Raw genomic sequence first — 16,641 nt, 5'->3', positions numbered from 1 at the left:
CAACATGGCTTCTTTTGGAGACAGTAACAGTTAGAGTTACGCGTGTGAGCGTGTGTGCGTGTGTGTGTGTGTGTGTGTGTGAGTGGGTGTGTGCCTGGGTGTTTGTTTGTACGTGTGATATGTGTGTGTATGTGTGTGCGTGGGTCTTCGTACGTGCGCGTGAGGAAGAGGGGGATGTCAAATTTGGGGAACTTACATCTAAAGACAAACACACAAAACGTCTGCATCGTGTCCTTTTCTCTCTCTCTCTCTCTCTCTCTCTTTTTTTTTTGTGGGGGGGGGGGGGTCGTGGAAGCATACGCCTTCGTAACAAATAATGACGGAGATACGACAAAACGAAAGGCAGGACAATAAATACAATAATAGACAACGTCATTATTATCAAGGATTGGATATAGTGAGGTGAGTCGGCTAAGTCAATAAAGCGTCTGCCTGTCGAACCAAATATCTCGGGTTCGAATCCTACCCGGCGGATGACTGAAGCCAAAAGGCAGGACAATTACATTGATTAAACCTGTATGTTAAAAACCCACAATCTTCTACAAAGATCGAATTTCAGTTAACCATATGGAATTTTCTCCAGTAACCACATAGAAAGGAATATATATATAGGATTTATTGAAATCAAATTAAATCACATCAAAAACCCAAAACAAACAGTCCGGGGACTGGCACCTGTCTTGGGTACAATATAACATTTAAATCAAGTATACATAATAAAATGGCAGTAACGAATATATAAATAAGTTACATAAGTTAAAATATCAAATAACTTTCATCACTGAATATTTCAAAAAGGGCATATAAACAATAACAACAATAGGTATACATCATTCCACTTACATTAATAGAGGATTCTCGAGCTGTGCAATAACTAAATTAGGCACAGACCAAGATTCAAATAAAAAATGCAAATAAATAAGTAAATCAAAATTCACAATTTCACAAGTATAAGACTACATCGAGGGGTCAGTGAAACAAAGACGTAACAACATTTTGGCCATTTTGAGAAAAAGTGGTTTATGTGTCACTGAGCACTTGGGCCTTAAGGAGTTAAGTCTATGTTTCACTAGCCATTGACTTCAATGGGGTGTTGGGTGAAGTTAAGTTGTTGTGTTTCCTGGACAACCCACATTTTGATATCAAATACAATCCGGGGGGGGGGGGTATTCAGATTTGGTATTAAAGGGAGTGTGCCGCTGAAGCCTCGAAACCCCAACCCGTTTTTAAAAGTCATTTTGGCGTATTTTGTCTAAAGTAAAACCAATTTTAAAAAAGTGAACCCATAGTTAGGGGTATTTTTGTGTACAATGGGACCCATGTTTAGGGATTTTTGTGAAAAAAATTACCTCTTTATTAACGGTAAAGGAGAGGGGAAGACAACGTCAAGTTAAAGTTAAAGTGCCTTGCGCAACCCACTCGGGAATCGTGCATAAACATGAGCTAGCCGTCCCCAACACCCAAACCACCCGCCATCCGATCCGGAATCCCTGCACTAGGTGAAGACCACGAACCCAACGAACTATTAGGGACTTTTAGATTCGCACGAAGACAATAGGTCTATGCTACGATCGACGTATCACGTATCACACGTATCAGTCCACGCAAATCTAAAAGTCCCTAATGACGGTGCAGGGGACGACGAACAACAAGGACCGCAGTTTTCTCCCGGGCAGGTAGCTCGAGAATAAAATATAAGAGAGAGGTGGGCCCTAGAGGGATTCCAATGACAATTTCTTATTCCAAAATGTAAAAAAATACTTTAGATTTTTGCATACAATCATAATTATATTTATACAACAATAACAATCACAGTGAAGAAACCGCTCGAATATATGTCTGATAGAACACTCCATGGCGCCTTGTGGGGAAAAATATAAGATAATAAAGAAATAATTATTTAAAGATATTTTCATATTGATTATCAGTTTTACAATGCATTAATGTATAAATGCAAGAATATACAACACTTACAGCACGCCATCAATTTATGATTGTTTAGTGTAGTACTATGTACGACTAAGAGGAATATCAAACACTTTGGCGGTGCATATCTGTTTATTCTCTCGTATAAACACGTGCAAATCGGCCGATTGTTGCAATACAATCTGTCTTTAAATATGATTTTATTCGCAATCATCAAAATTAGTTACATTTTAAAATTTTTATATTCCTATTTTGCCAACTTTCCAAAGACAAGACATGTTTGGAAACGTCTGAGCGATTTGTTATTACATAAAATCTAATCGAATTCTTTTTTTACTACCTAATGACGGGATCTACTGGGAAAATGCAGTTATTTCTGTAGTCTGTTTTCTGGTCAACATCCGCTTGTTGGTAACCTTTAATTCATTAACTAGGTGGTTGTATTCAACTACATGTATTGTGCAAGTGTGCTCTGCTGTGCCAAAGGGATAGAAAACTAACTTTTCCCATGGATGAGCATCTTGTATGGGCAACCAGAACATGTCTAACTTTGTATTTACCTTTGTTTAATCCTCTTCATCCTCATACTCGCCGTCTTTTGTTGGCTTCGTCACATATTTACGTTGTAATAGCGAGGCGCACTCAACGAAGATGGAGGAAACTAATTTTTAAAAAATGAATCTTAAAATTACTACCAATTTCTCAACCTTAAACCACTTGAATGGATGTTGTCGCAGCTCAGTCACACAAACGAGACCAATAATATATCAAACCAACTACAGACCAAACAAAATTTTCAATTATATTATTCCCAATTGCCCAAAATATAAGTCGGTTTGTCAGTGTGACCAAATTCAGTGCCAGCGTGTATGACAGATATACGATTTCATAACTTTGTCTCTATTCATCAGGATACAAATTATATTTCAATTGACCCGACATTACAATTAATTAACTAGTTTTTAATACCGAGATTATTAAAGTGTCTACGACAGTCAAAGGTTATTCTACTAATTTATGAAATCCATGCCCTTTCATCTCTATTAGCTTCATGAGTCGTTCCTTTAGGTGCTCTCTGTTCTTGTACCTCGGGAGATGGAGCACGATGAAACCATGACATGTATTCACTTCAGGGCACATGTCCTTCGGAGATTTCCCCTTACAATCTTCGTCTCCTCCCATGGGCCACATCCTAGGTCTAATCTCCTGGATTCCACCAATGGGGACATGGTCAGCACCCGTCATAACTCCTAAGAACGATTCGCATAGAAGAAAAATTAATCGGTAACATGTCCATTTTTCTTATCAAGGTTCACTCAAATATCAGAAAGTCTGTTACTTTGAAGGTTCACAATTTAGAAGGTTCGTATTTCGGAAAGTGAAATAGGGCTCATAATTTCCATGATTTTAAGTGTTTCTAATTCCGAAAATGACATAAAACCCAGTATCATTTGTTAAGAATTACGACATTTAGGAGAAAGAACGTTATTTCATTCTCAGAATTATGAAGGAAAAAAAATGTTTTTCTAAATTTTAAACCTTCGGAATCATGACATAATCAAAGGTGGTGGGTGGATCGTAAGAGCATTGTGCCCTGGAAACGGAGCGAGAGAAATTATCAATTTATCATCATATTGTCACAGTGACACTATCAGTGTCTTGAAGTCAGAACAGAATTGTCTTGCCAAAATGACAAAGAGATGCCAAAATAGCACAATATTTGACTTTGAAAAGGGATTATCCATGTCATACGTTATAACAAACGATGAAGTTACCGATCTTTTTGATATTTTTTCCGTTCAGTACTGTGCTATAGGTCCGTTTATTTATATACATTTAGGCCTTTGTCGGTCAACGATCACCGGTGAAGATTTGACTTACTCAGAAAGTCTCTTTTATCATCCTCAGTGAGATCACCATGGAACACTGACCAGAACATCTCGACCACGCGATGGTTTGCTGTGTAGCCTTTCTCATAACCAAAGCTCTGTGTAAAGTAGAGCAAATCAACAGCAACAGCAACAACAACAAAAACATAATTGGTCTGTGCCACAAAATTAAACACAATTTCAAATTTATCTCTCAAGAATCATATTTAAAGTATACAGCGTGTATTAACTTTAAATTATCTTCTATTTAATCACAAGGCACCTACCAACTTTGCATTTATTATGATAGAGAAAAAACAACGACATTTTGTTTATTTTCGGCAACCAGGCTGTCCGAAGTAGATTAGTTTTCTGCATTTGTGTTTTCTTTTAGTGCATTGAATAGAGAGGATAAACAAACAAACAAAATTGAAGAAAAGAAGCTCACTCCTTGAAAGGCCTTCCAATCATATTCCCCTCCTTGGAATAATGACATCAGCTCTTGTGGTGCGAAAAGTCGGTGAAGGGTGAATCGACGGAACATGCTCCGAAAGCTCTCACTGAATACATCGAACTGAGAAGATGCTGTGTAGTGCCTGGCGTAAAGCTCAATGTACTCTAGACTAGGGTTCGTAAAATAAAAGAAATGTTTCCATTGGAGGCCAACAAGACTTCATGATTAACTACATTTTCAGGGTTCGGTTGGAAACGAGAGTAAATATAACGTGGCCTTTGTTATGCATCTCTTGTATCGTTCAGAATTACTTCCCAGGATATCATAATCAATATAGAGGATAGAAATCTCGTCATCGAGTGCTTAAATACATTCAAGATACTTTTAACGTTTACAATTAAAGCTATAAACTCCTAATTTCATGTGAAACGGTTTTCGCTACGCGTTAGTATGAAATCTATAATTAAATAATTTTAAAGCCAGTATTCAGAAAGAAATTTGCAATTAAAATCAACATTAAAGTTCCTTGCTTAATGAAGATACTTTGTCATAAACAATTCTGGGATGTTTTTTTAAATAATTACATTCCAAAACAATTTGATACACAATCAACTACTCCACGTTCTACTAAATAAAAATGTCCAATACAGAATCTTTAAACACACAACGGTATAATTTGCTCTGACTGAGTCATCATAAGCTTACACATTTGCAGTGGTCACAGCCTCGTCTTTGCCTGCTGGTTTGAGTTCGATCTCCGGTTCGTTCAGCGGTCCTTGCACCGTAAAGCTGTAGTCGGCAAGGTCATCGTCACTCATCTCTAGCAATGTTCCCATGCTCTTTGCCATCCCGGGATCTAGTAGTTTCAAATCTTCGAAACTAGATTGACTGAATATTGTTAAAATAGAGTCGTGTTATTTATCTAGTAATCTGTTGTAATAAGCTACAGTTATGGTGTAGGACAATAACCCCCTGAAAAATCATTCCCGGCTAATTACCACAGGACATTTACTCCCCAAGGACAACCACATCCCGAGGAAAATCACCCCCAGGAAAATTTTCCCCTTAGAACACTTACCCACCCCACCCCCCCCCCCCCCCCCGGGGGGGGGAATAACCCGTATGACGATAACCATCTGGAAATTACCCTCTAGGATAATCTAACCCTCTGTGTGTACACGTGTTCGTGCGTGTGTGTGTGTGTGTGTGTGTGCGAGTGCTATGTGCTTGTGTGGGTGGGCGTGTGTATGTATGTCGTGTGGTGTGTGTGTGTGTGTGGGGAGGGGGGGGGGAGTTACGCCAAAATATCTTGTCTTTTGGTAATGTCTTAGGGGGTAATTGTCTACGGGGAGGGGAGGGGTAATTGTCCTCGGTGGGTAACTTTTCGGGGGTATTTTTTCGGGGGATGACTCTAGACCCTACGAGGTGTTATTGTCCTGATACGATTCCAGATCCATTTATTCATATGCATGTAGTAATTATTTGGTGTGTTCTTCCAAGAGCTTGTAGGGTTTGACAACGAGCTGTCTCTAAAACAAACTCGGTACAACTCGTACGGAAATCGGGGAAACAAGTCGTGAAAACTCTACTGATCTCGTTGTAGTTCATAAGGACTTACAAGCGTTTTGAAATGTTCAAATTGTTCAAACATTCATCAATAAGCTCTCCAAATCAAGGATACTAATGAAAATGATAGAAAATGGCAAAAAAATGCGGGATTTTGTAACCCCTGACCCCAAAATATGAGAGGCACATAACTTCTTTGCTTTCCTTCGATTAAAATAACAATTGTTGATTGGGTGTATACCTATTTCCAAGCAGTTTCTTGTAGAACAGAAATGGAAACGGCATTGTGACGATGACCTTATTGTAGAACATCAGGGCAAACAGCTTCCCGACTGATCGCAACTTGTCCAGTTCCTTGGAATCCTATGATAACGTTTAATTCCAAAAAGAAAACAAAGGTGCTTTATCCATCATCTATACAAAAACATTCATGCGCGAAATACTAATTGATAAGGTATATTTTTTTAATTGGCCAAAAAGGGGGTGCACAATATTTGGTCTGTAATCATGGCAATACATGGCTTGTAACTTCTGGTTATAATGTCAACATATTGATCCCGTTGGGACACCAGCTTGCCTGCCTCAGTATTGAACCCACTCACCGAACACTGGGCCACAGGTATTAATTACTAATGGTCATATAAGCAGATGAACCAACCAATAAATTCATAAACAGACGACGCTGTCGATAGATTTTCAATAGTGAATGTAGGGGTGAGCAAAGAGGGCTCTTTTTAGGAGGGTCAAACTTGGCATTTTTAGCACATTGGCATTGTAGATTAAATCAAGCAAAACATTTAGTGTACATCTATTGTACTTTCTTACTTGGGGTGTACTTTCGTGTTCACTTGCAACCCGCCCGTTGACGCCAGTAATAGCTATAATCAGTATGCATTCGCAATAGATTAAGATTAGTAAAAATGGGTACTCTAACTTCCAGGATGGAAATTTGATAATAATTCTATGATAACCTTGTTAAACCACAATGTCGTACACGAAGAAGAATCGTCGAGTTTCTTGAAGATGGAATGCTTCCCAACATTGAACAGCTCTTCGAACAGTCGGGAAAAGAATTCCTATTCGAGAAATTGAAAAGAAATACACGTAAGAAAAAAAAAACAGCTATTAATTAATAATAGTTTTTTTTCTTCAAATTAAAAGATTACAGTCCAGTATAGATTACAATATCGAAATTGAAATATCTTAATATTGATTCAGGTTCTTTATCTCGAATTAATATTTTAAAAAAGCAATATAACACGCAGTTGTAAATTAAAATACTTCGTTTGGTTCAGAAGACGTCGAGAAAAAAAAACTGTGGCATAAGTCTTTGAAATTATATGCCTGCATGTTCTCTTAGAGTTATGTTCTTACGATCGCAACTGTTTTCGAAAATCAAGTTCAAATTATTTTCAATACCCTATTGTGTGTCCAATATTCCTAATTTTCAGATTACGTTAAACGTCATTGTCATGTTTACACATTTAGCTAGGTGACGCACAAGGATATTGAAATTACCTTCAGTTGATTTGTCGAAAGTAGTTGCGATCGTGTGAAAGGGTGTCCATATTTACCTTCATGGGACCACCAGCATTTACACCCAAAGACACGTTATCCTTGAAATAGACTTCGAACGGGAGCAAGAGAGATGTTTCATTTTTACATTCAACCTTCGAGATAGCCGATTCAACAACCTTCTCTTTGTCGTCGTCAATTTCGAATCGAAGGGTTAGTGGTTCCGGACGTATCTTCAAATGGCGTGAGCCAATTAAGAACATGATCCCAGATCCTATTCCGAAAGTTTCCTCAAATTTCAGTAGAATGTCGTTCAATGTCTTTGTGAAGTGAAGCTAAAGGATATTATGATTAAAACAATATTTTAAACAGAATACGCCTCCCAGCCATGCAACCGGCGAGGTCCACCTTCTATTCGTAAGGACCGCTATTCATAATTTGAGAAGAGGCTCATTACTCGTTAGCTACATTCTGGTTTGGTTTGATAATAATAATAATAACGATACTAATAATAAGAATAATCTTTTAAAGTCCACTCCAAATTTTATTAAGTTAAACCGAAAATGGAAATTCTTTTTGCCCAATTCGATCGTGAGCCAGGCAGCCACTGAGCAGCGCCAGATCGACGTTGCTCTATCCCTTTATTGTTGAACGCCAAACAAAGTAGCAGCAACTCCCGTCTTTTAACGTCTCTTGGTATGACGCGGCCGGGGTTCGAACCCACCACCTCCCGGTTGTGAGGCGGACACACTCAATTAGTAACTGAGCCAACACACCGGTAACAAACATGAAGTACTTACTACATGTATAAGTATTATTCTTTACTAATATATTTGATAGAACAAACGAAAACAAATCCTTGAGAGTTCACTTCTTCACTATGACCGGTTTCATTTTCCTTCAGATCAAGAAGTAAAATTGAAACTGAAAACTCCTCTTTTACTCGCCTTGTCATAATGCCATATTAAACAAATTAGTTCAAGGTTATGAAATTTAAAATAACATGGACAGTGACCAATTGTATGAAATTTCTTTGAATTCATTCAATCTAGTTTTCATTTTTCGAGAAGAAATTTCAAGAAGACCTGACACTGTCTATGGATAAAACTTTAAACATACCAGACTGGTATCGTTGAACTCTATACGCAGCATTTTCCACTTCAGAGGTACATCCAGTAGAAATAGCAGGTTACCTAATGGAAGGAGACCCTGAATAAACGTAGAACAAAAAAGACAACATACTTTCAATGACATAAGTGGACAAGAGGAGAAAAACTCAATGACAGGAGTCAATATAATTTAAAATGTACGGGTGAGATCAGAGGATTAACCTCCACCCCACCCCGGCTATTCATTTTAATACAGGGTCTGTTTTGGGTTAAAACTCAACATAAACTTTTCACTAAATGCTTATCAATAAGAATCTAGAATGAAATGATACATTTTCAAATAAATCTTGAAACATATTTAATTCATTGTCGATAATATGTTTATATCAAGTAGTAACCACATTCGTTGAGACATGTGTTTATTTTCTTATTCAAAATAAAAGAGTTGAAGATATCTTGTTTTATTAGGAGATATTAGGTATCTTTATATGTTATTGCCTTCTTTTGTTATCGTTTTCTTTTCATAATCAGTACCTAATAAGGAGGAGTGGGAAGGGGGGCATCTAACTAAAATTTACAGACAGATATAAAATACATGACTTAACAGTTTTAACTTAGCAGTTTGTAGATAAAGCAAGTATATATAGCAAGTTACATTACACGGATAAAACCACTAATGGCGCTTATGACAATAGTATTTTTATTGTAATTTCGTCATCAAAGTGTAAAGGCAAGTTGTGAAAAAATACAGCGTCCCTCTCGCCGGCCAAATACACAAAGTGATCATGGTGATGGTTGTCCCCATTGTTAGGCATGTCAGATGATGATGGTTGATAACGATGCTGAAGATGATAATGGTTGATGAATAATAGTTAATTATGATGATGATCATCGCCATTTTAATGATGATGACGCCGATGATGACGGAAATGATGATAATAATTACCATAATATTTTGATAACAGTGTTATTGATATATGATGAAGTTGCCTATATTTTCATGACTGTCTGTTGTAGTGTTGTTTAATGTTTTCCTGATTATGTGAAGCATAAGAAGATTGAATAAATACCAGGAGAGAGAGTTGCAAATGCTGTTGATGAAGCTGAAGAATCAAAATCTCGATCTTCCTGTTTGTTTCTTCATATCCTGGTTGACGGATGTAAAACTGATTGACTGGAACCTTGTACCCAAGCGACTCATTGATCTGTTTGTGAAATGATCCATTAACTTATTTTATTCTTATTGCATCATTATAGTGAGACAATTTTGCATTGAGCAGGTCTACAGACACGTTTTTAAAGGGAAATCCTACCTTGATAGCAAACTTCTCTAAAGGAAAGCAGAAACATCAAAGACGCAGCCTGGTGAAAGTTTGAACGAAATCGGACAAAAAACGAGAAAGTTATGACTGGCTAATATGCTCATCGTTAATGTCTCGAGGATGTAGTGACGGATACCTTTCCTATTTGTTCAAACACAAAAAATGCATAATCTTCACTTTTTTCAAAAATGCACGATTCAGGAGGGTCTATCCTTTTTAGAGGACTTACAATAATATGCTATCCATAATATATTTTGGAGAAGGCACTAAGGAGAAAAACAGAAATTATTGATATTTTTGTACACGACAAAACAATAGAGTTATCCTCGACTACATCACAATCCATTAACTAAACTGCCAATTAGAAATACGCATAGACTTAGTGATCTCATATTTAAAGCATTCATAATTTCCTTATTATTGGTCCGATTTATTTCAAATTTTCGCCATTATATCTATCTTATCAATCTTCTTACATACACATGAGCTTATTACAAGGGTTTGAGTGCCCTTTTATTTTACGAATAGAAACTCCGTAGTGAAACACGCATCAAAGAGTGCTACATTTTGCACTGTATGTGCAAAAATAAACCTCAAGAGGGGTAAAATTAAAGGTTGCTGACAGGAAAAGTTGAGAGGTAAAATCTTCAACCTTTCCCAAAAATTATGCCTCAGATTATCACGTTGCTACTTTGATACGTTCTGTTCATAAAGGTCTACATCATTACGTTTTTTCTCAGCTATATATGAATATTCAAATTGCAATAATACGTCACATGAAAACAAACATGAAGTCAGACAGACAGGAAGACCAATAACTGTTTTAAAATTAAAATGAAATCGTTTTCCCTATACCAAACATACGAACCTCTCTCAAGATTGTCAACATCTGTATGTAAAGGTTATCAGTTGATATTGGTTTAGAATTGAACAGACACTTCACCAGATTCCTGTATGCCTGTACGTAGACTTTAATCACTCTGGCTAAAATATCCGAGTCCGCGTCCCACCAACGAACTGTCAAGGGAATATAAACATGTATACATATATACATTTTTAAATGGTCCCATGGTAGTTATCAAGACTCATTCTATGCTTCAAATCAGTCTAAAATCAACCATTTGTATTCATTTTAATATGAGTTTTCTTTAAGTCCACGACTGAGAAATGTATTTTATAGTAAAGTAATGATTTCCAGGATATTGGAAATATATTACACCCCTGGGAACTAAATATTTGTAATTGACCGTTATAATGTCATGTTATAAAATCGAGACAGTAGGTCCAATGCCCTGGCCTGAGATAGTATCAGTGTACATTATGCTTCAAGCCACTTTTTATTTGTTTTTACCAAGCACATCGAAGTTCCTCTTCGCAGTTTCATGCATCAAGATCAAGAATTCTGCCATTTTTCTGATGATACGATCACCCCACTCTTTATCCGGTCTGTCGAAGGCTGGGCACTCGAATAGGATCGGAACTACTCGGAGAAGATCGGATTTGATTTCACCCTTGCATAATTGTGAACGCATGTCCTTCAGGTGCTTCAAGATTACTTCTGCTACCTGCATTAAATATGAGCAAAACGAATAGTAAGAATAAGACAAGAAGGGACAATATGCAGAGAGATATATGTACAGAGTTTTGGCAACCCGATTCGATTTGGGCACTTTTTCTTAGCGAATAATGCTTTGCTGGGCAGGCACAAAACAAAAGGATGTACGCCATGGTTGTGACCAATTGATTTAGGTTGATCAAACTCTCTGTATAGATTGGTGACTCTGGGGCAATGGACATCTTGTTTGTTAGAAATGCTTGATTCAATCACTACAGTAAATAGTTTAGATGTATCGACTGTTATGAGAGGCCTGGCTGTGCCCAGGCGCGCCTCAGAGTCATGACAGGATGCAACGTCCCCTTGAGCCAGTATAGAAACAGCCAAGCCTGGAATATTAGAGCAGTCGAATTTACACAAAAACCTACCAACAATTTTTACCTTATCCTTTTCTTGAGTAAAGATTGGTTAAAACATCACAGAAAATCTGAGACACTGTCTGTTAATCTTCGATGGAAAGATGACTGAGTGTTAAAATCATTTGGGAATCGCAGACAAAAAACACTGTATGGTGTCCGCGCTCGCTCAAAGCAACTTTTAACACGTAAATCAATGGGGATCTCATCAAAATGTTACTATTTCCCCGGTACCCGAAATCTTTCGGGTATCTAACTCATGAACTATTGACCGTTCTTGGCATTGTTCGTTTCTTTACGGGAATGGCTAAAATCACGTCTGCAAATTCGATCAATCAGATGGCTGGATTTTTTAAGTGAGGTATATAATGCATGATATATTTGTTTTATATTTTTCAAACCAACCTTCATAAAAATATTTGTATAAATTTGACACATTGATTACAAGAAATTGATCAGAACATTTTCAAGAAATTTTAACTAAAATCAGTCAAACACAAATGACGAAAAGATCGGATTTAACAAAGTCCTGCTATCACAATGAATCAAGAGAATGGCCCCATACAAAAGTCAGTCATGTTATGTATAACATGTATGTTATTCCCAGAAGATGAATTTTGCAGTCATAAACTAAAATGAAATTGAGAGTTCTGTATACATGAAAAATACAAACTAAAAGTATTGACACGTACCTGTTCTAAGAGTTTAATGTTGTCTTTGAGCGGGAGAAAGGTGTCCTTCAGTGAGTCCATTTTCAAGGTCGCATATTGGTCTCTTCAAATAAAATATACACGTAGATAACAATATTTCGATTAGATTATATAGATAGACCTACAGAAATAAGTGTGTGGTATAATATTGTTGATGTTTAACTGTCATGCGGGGGTATAAGCTAAACGTATACTGTGTATTATCAAAATTATTAAAGGTAAAGACCAGTTATGGTCATGCGACTGCATTGTTGTGGAATCGATCAGAAAAGGTTGATCATCTAGCATCTAGCATCTTCAAGGTTCTGGAATCATCAAAATGATAAGAAATTTGGCCCATTCTTCGTAAAGTTACAAGCCCTATACACAGAAAGATGTATATGGGACTACCCTATATCTCTCACAGACCATGAGAGAAACAAATTTACCAAATATATGAATTAGTAGGCGGTTTCCCGGCAAATTTTTTATCATCATGTATTAGTCAAAACATATTCTTTCACATGATTGGTAATGAGAGCTTCCATTTCATTTTTTGAAATTGGGGCGTTTCCAATACTGGTCTTTACCTTTAAGATATTAATTTCCAATGCATTTGACAATATTCAAACAAAACGGTATGAACTGTAAAATAATGCAAGTATCAAGTATTTAATGTCGTTTGTATCGAATCATATATAAAAGGTGAAAGTCTCGGAATGTTTTAGGTTATCGATATAAATCCTCTCTGGGGTATACCAGCACTTTGTGTGCCATGGAAAACTTTAATATTAATAATAATAATATTACTATTAAAAGGGAAGCTTCATTAGCATCAGTGATGTTCTTCCAGAAGGTGCTGCAATTATTATTACCCCAACAATTAACAGGTACCCACTTACACCTGGGTGGAGAGTGGCAAATGTGGATAAATGTCTTGTCAAAAGACGTTAGTGCCTGGCTGGGATTCGAACCCGCATTCCTTATATTGAGAGTCAAGTGAATGTACCACCATACCACGACAACTTCACAATCGATATGTGAAAGCTAAGGGCGGACACAGGGGGACCATGGGAAACCCCCTCCTTGTCTAAAATTGAAGCATGTCTCTTTTTTTCCTCGTCAGAATTTATATATTTAAAGACTAATAACACATTGAAAATGCTCTGTTAATTTAGAGGAGTAGAAATCCACTCAGGAGTCAAAAATATGAAAGATCATTTCGTTTTGGATTTTAATCAATTCCAGATTATAGTGGAATCCCCTCTAAGGAGTGGTGTATTACTGTCTTGAGAATGGTTTAAAGAGTGTGTGTTCCTTCTTCAAAACGAATGTTTATTTATAATGATTCCTGAAAGAGTGCACTCCCCCTCATGTACATTTAAAGAGTGGGTTACCCCCCCCCCTTTGTCACATGTGCTACCAACCCCTTAACCCATTCATCAGAAAGTCCTGAATACGCCACTGTATATCAATTCAGTGTGGTTTATTTGAAATACAAAGTAGTAGTCCAGGGAATAATTGCGTAATTTGAACAATGTACAAATAGTTATAACATAGGATCATCGATTTTAACAAAACAAGACTTCAATACAAAGTTAAGGTATATAATCATTAGAAATACTCACATTTTCATACAAGCATAACGCTTTGAAAACAAAACGTATAACATTGTGCAAAATAGAAGTAAAAGATTAACCGAATATCTGGCTGAAAGGTAGTTGATTTATCATTATGATGCAATACAGAAGACAAACTGTTCTAAATTATTCCAAGATGCATAAAGATGTGTAGATCACAGTGCAATGTGGCCAGTAAGTATCCTTACCTGAGCCCAATGAATTCAGTATCTAGGAATGCTTCTACTAGACATCTTGGTGACATCGCTGTAAACAGGTCGTCTTGTTGCTCCTGAGTAAGATCAACACCAGGATCTAATCTGAAGATTGTCTCCAGTATTTTCTTGGAATTGTTTTCCATACTGGTTTCCGAATGTATCCGGCTGAAGATGTTTTAAAATTAAAATTGAAATTGAAATTGAAAGCAAAATATTTATAATTTTAATTTTTTTCAACTACATTCAGGCTTTCCATGGTATTCAATCTTAAACAAAAAAAAATCCAATTCACAATACTTCTTTAGTCTATATCAATGTATACCTGGGTATATTGGGGGAGAAGCTACCCTACCCCGAAGTTGGTCTCTACCCCCCCCCTCCGCCTGCACCTGTCTAACAATCCTATAGCGGTCTCTGTAATGGAGATAGTGTAAATCCCTGCAGACTGTACATAGTCCTATATAGACGAAAATAAAATATATTATTCCTTATTCCTTCTCTCATACAGAATATTTGAACAAACAAAAATCAATCACCGATATTGACAACACTACAAGAAATACATATTTAGATGGTGATAAATAACTACCTTAAATCATAGGTTTCAAATTGGTATGAACGTAATTATTGTACGTACCGTGATATGATCCTAGTTCTCAGTCAGTGTACAGCTATGTGAATATTATGATAATGAACGACAGAAAAGTGTGTATAAACAGACAGGGTCGTATTGCGCTCACACCGTAATTCATATCACCAAGCAAAGCGCCATATATAAAGGTACGTACGAAGCTCATTCCCACAGTCTGTACATGCATTGCGGGGAATCCCCGGCTCGTTATACTGTTACTATGGCAGTAGCAATAGAATGGTACAAAAGGCAGAGTGCCTAGGGTGGTAGATATTGAATGGTAGTATTTAAGCAAGCAGAATGGAAGTAGAGGCTAGTAGAGGCAGGATGGTAGGAGAGGAAGGATGGTAGTAGAGGAAGGTTGGTATCAGAAGCAGGATGGTAGTATAAGAAGGATGGTAGTAAAATAAGCATGGTAGTAGAGGCGGGGGGGGGGGGTAGTAGAGGTGGGATGGTAGTAGAGGAAGGATGGTAGTAGAGGCAGGGTGGTAGTAGGGGTAGATGGTAGTTGAGGCAGGATGGTTGTAGAGGAAGGATGGTAGTAGAGGAAGGTCGATATTAGAGGCAGGGTGGTAGTAGAGGTGGGATGGTAGTATATATTTAAAAAAAAGGGGGGATGGGAGTAGAGGTAGGATGGTAGTTAAACAAGGATGGTAGTAGGGGCGGGATGGTAGTAGAGGTGGAATGGTAGTAGAGGAAAGTTGATATAGCACGAGGAGGATAAAATCAACCCGTGCACTCATAATAAATAACTTAAACCACTACATTTTCGAAGGAGTTTATTTTACTGAAAATATATTGATATCAGCTATTTCATACTAATCTACTTCATCAGTTAGCAGTTCAATTTGGTAAAGGATTGCATCAAAATGAGCATTATATCAAAGCATTTCTTCCAGTTTAATGATTACATTTCGTTTCGAATATATTGTAATTACATCACAGTAACAAGCTCTTATCATATATACAAATCATATAAACTACTCAGTCACAGAATTGTTGTAACTTCAATACAATCAAAATCAGGTTTCATGGTTCTTCCATATTCTAGTTTACAATTTACTTGATTTGAATCCACTGTTTACAAACATAATAATCCAGGGGTTCCAGTTAAACATAAATAATACATGTAGCATGCGTGACCAAGAAAACGCGTATATATATATATATATATATATATATATATATATATATATAGTTATACATTTTTATCGATTGGACGCGGTCCGCGTTAAATTAAGGCGTCGTTTAACAATGTTAAATCTGAGATGCACGGCCCTACGTGTTATCAGTGTCTGTGATATGGTGTAATATTGAAGCCCTAAACAAAATTGCGCTTCAAAATGATCATGAAGTGCTTCAAAAGAGTAAAAAATCTTTGAGTGACTGGTTTTTACCATACTCGTTTTCCCCAATAGACTGTAGTTTTATGAAAAAGCAGGAAAACGTAAAATTTAATTTCGATTTCCAATCATAAATATCTTGATAATCAGACAGGCGATCGGCTCGTAAAAGGCATGGGATTCCTGACTGACCTAAATGTTTATAATTATCATTGCAGCATGAGCTAAATTCAGTCTATCGGGGAAAATAAGAATGGAAAAACCGGTCCCTCAATTTTTTTAATACTTTTTGTTGGCACCTTATGGTAATTTTGAAGCGCGTTCTTGCCATTCCTCATTTCCGTTCAATTATACTTCTGCTAAAAAATGCTCGACCATGTCATGTTGTAACCCGTTCCTATATAGTAGGA

The 16,641-nt window shown here is 36.9% G+C and overlaps 1 protein-coding gene across 1 annotated transcript; it reads right to left on the bottom strand.

Annotated features, from left to right (window-relative positions):
• Positions 1 to 1,666: 1,666 nt before the first annotated feature.
• Positions 1,667 to 15,126, bottom strand: LOC100891316 (probable E3 ubiquitin-protein ligase HERC4). The gene is made up of 14 exons (XM_030991981.1): positions 14,895 to 15,126; positions 14,249 to 14,422; positions 12,424 to 12,505; positions 11,112 to 11,325; positions 10,629 to 10,777; positions 9,509 to 9,643; positions 8,449 to 8,538; positions 7,389 to 7,664; positions 6,786 to 6,890; positions 6,056 to 6,177; positions 4,954 to 5,136; positions 4,243 to 4,417; positions 3,808 to 3,913; positions 1,667 to 3,176 (listed from the first exon to the last, which is right to left on the bottom strand). Exons 2-14 carry the CDS (start codon positions 14,398 to 14,400, stop codon positions 2,929 to 2,931), a joined length of 2,037 nt encoding a protein of 678 aa, XP_030847841.1. The 5' UTR covers positions 14,401 to 14,422; positions 14,895 to 15,126; the 3' UTR covers positions 1,667 to 2,928.
• Between the last annotated feature and the right edge of the window lie 1,515 nt (positions 15,127 to 16,641).

Source organism: Strongylocentrotus purpuratus, unplaced genomic scaffold (genome assembly GCF_000002235.5).
Source record: "Strongylocentrotus purpuratus isolate Spur 01 unplaced genomic scaffold, Spur_5.0 spur5_scaffold_2, whole genome shotgun sequence".
Lineage (NCBI taxonomy): Eukaryota > Metazoa > Echinodermata > Echinoidea > Camarodonta > Strongylocentrotidae > Strongylocentrotus > Strongylocentrotus purpuratus.
Note: the sequence above shows the minus strand (reverse complement) of the source record. Positions and strands in the feature narration are given on the sequence as shown.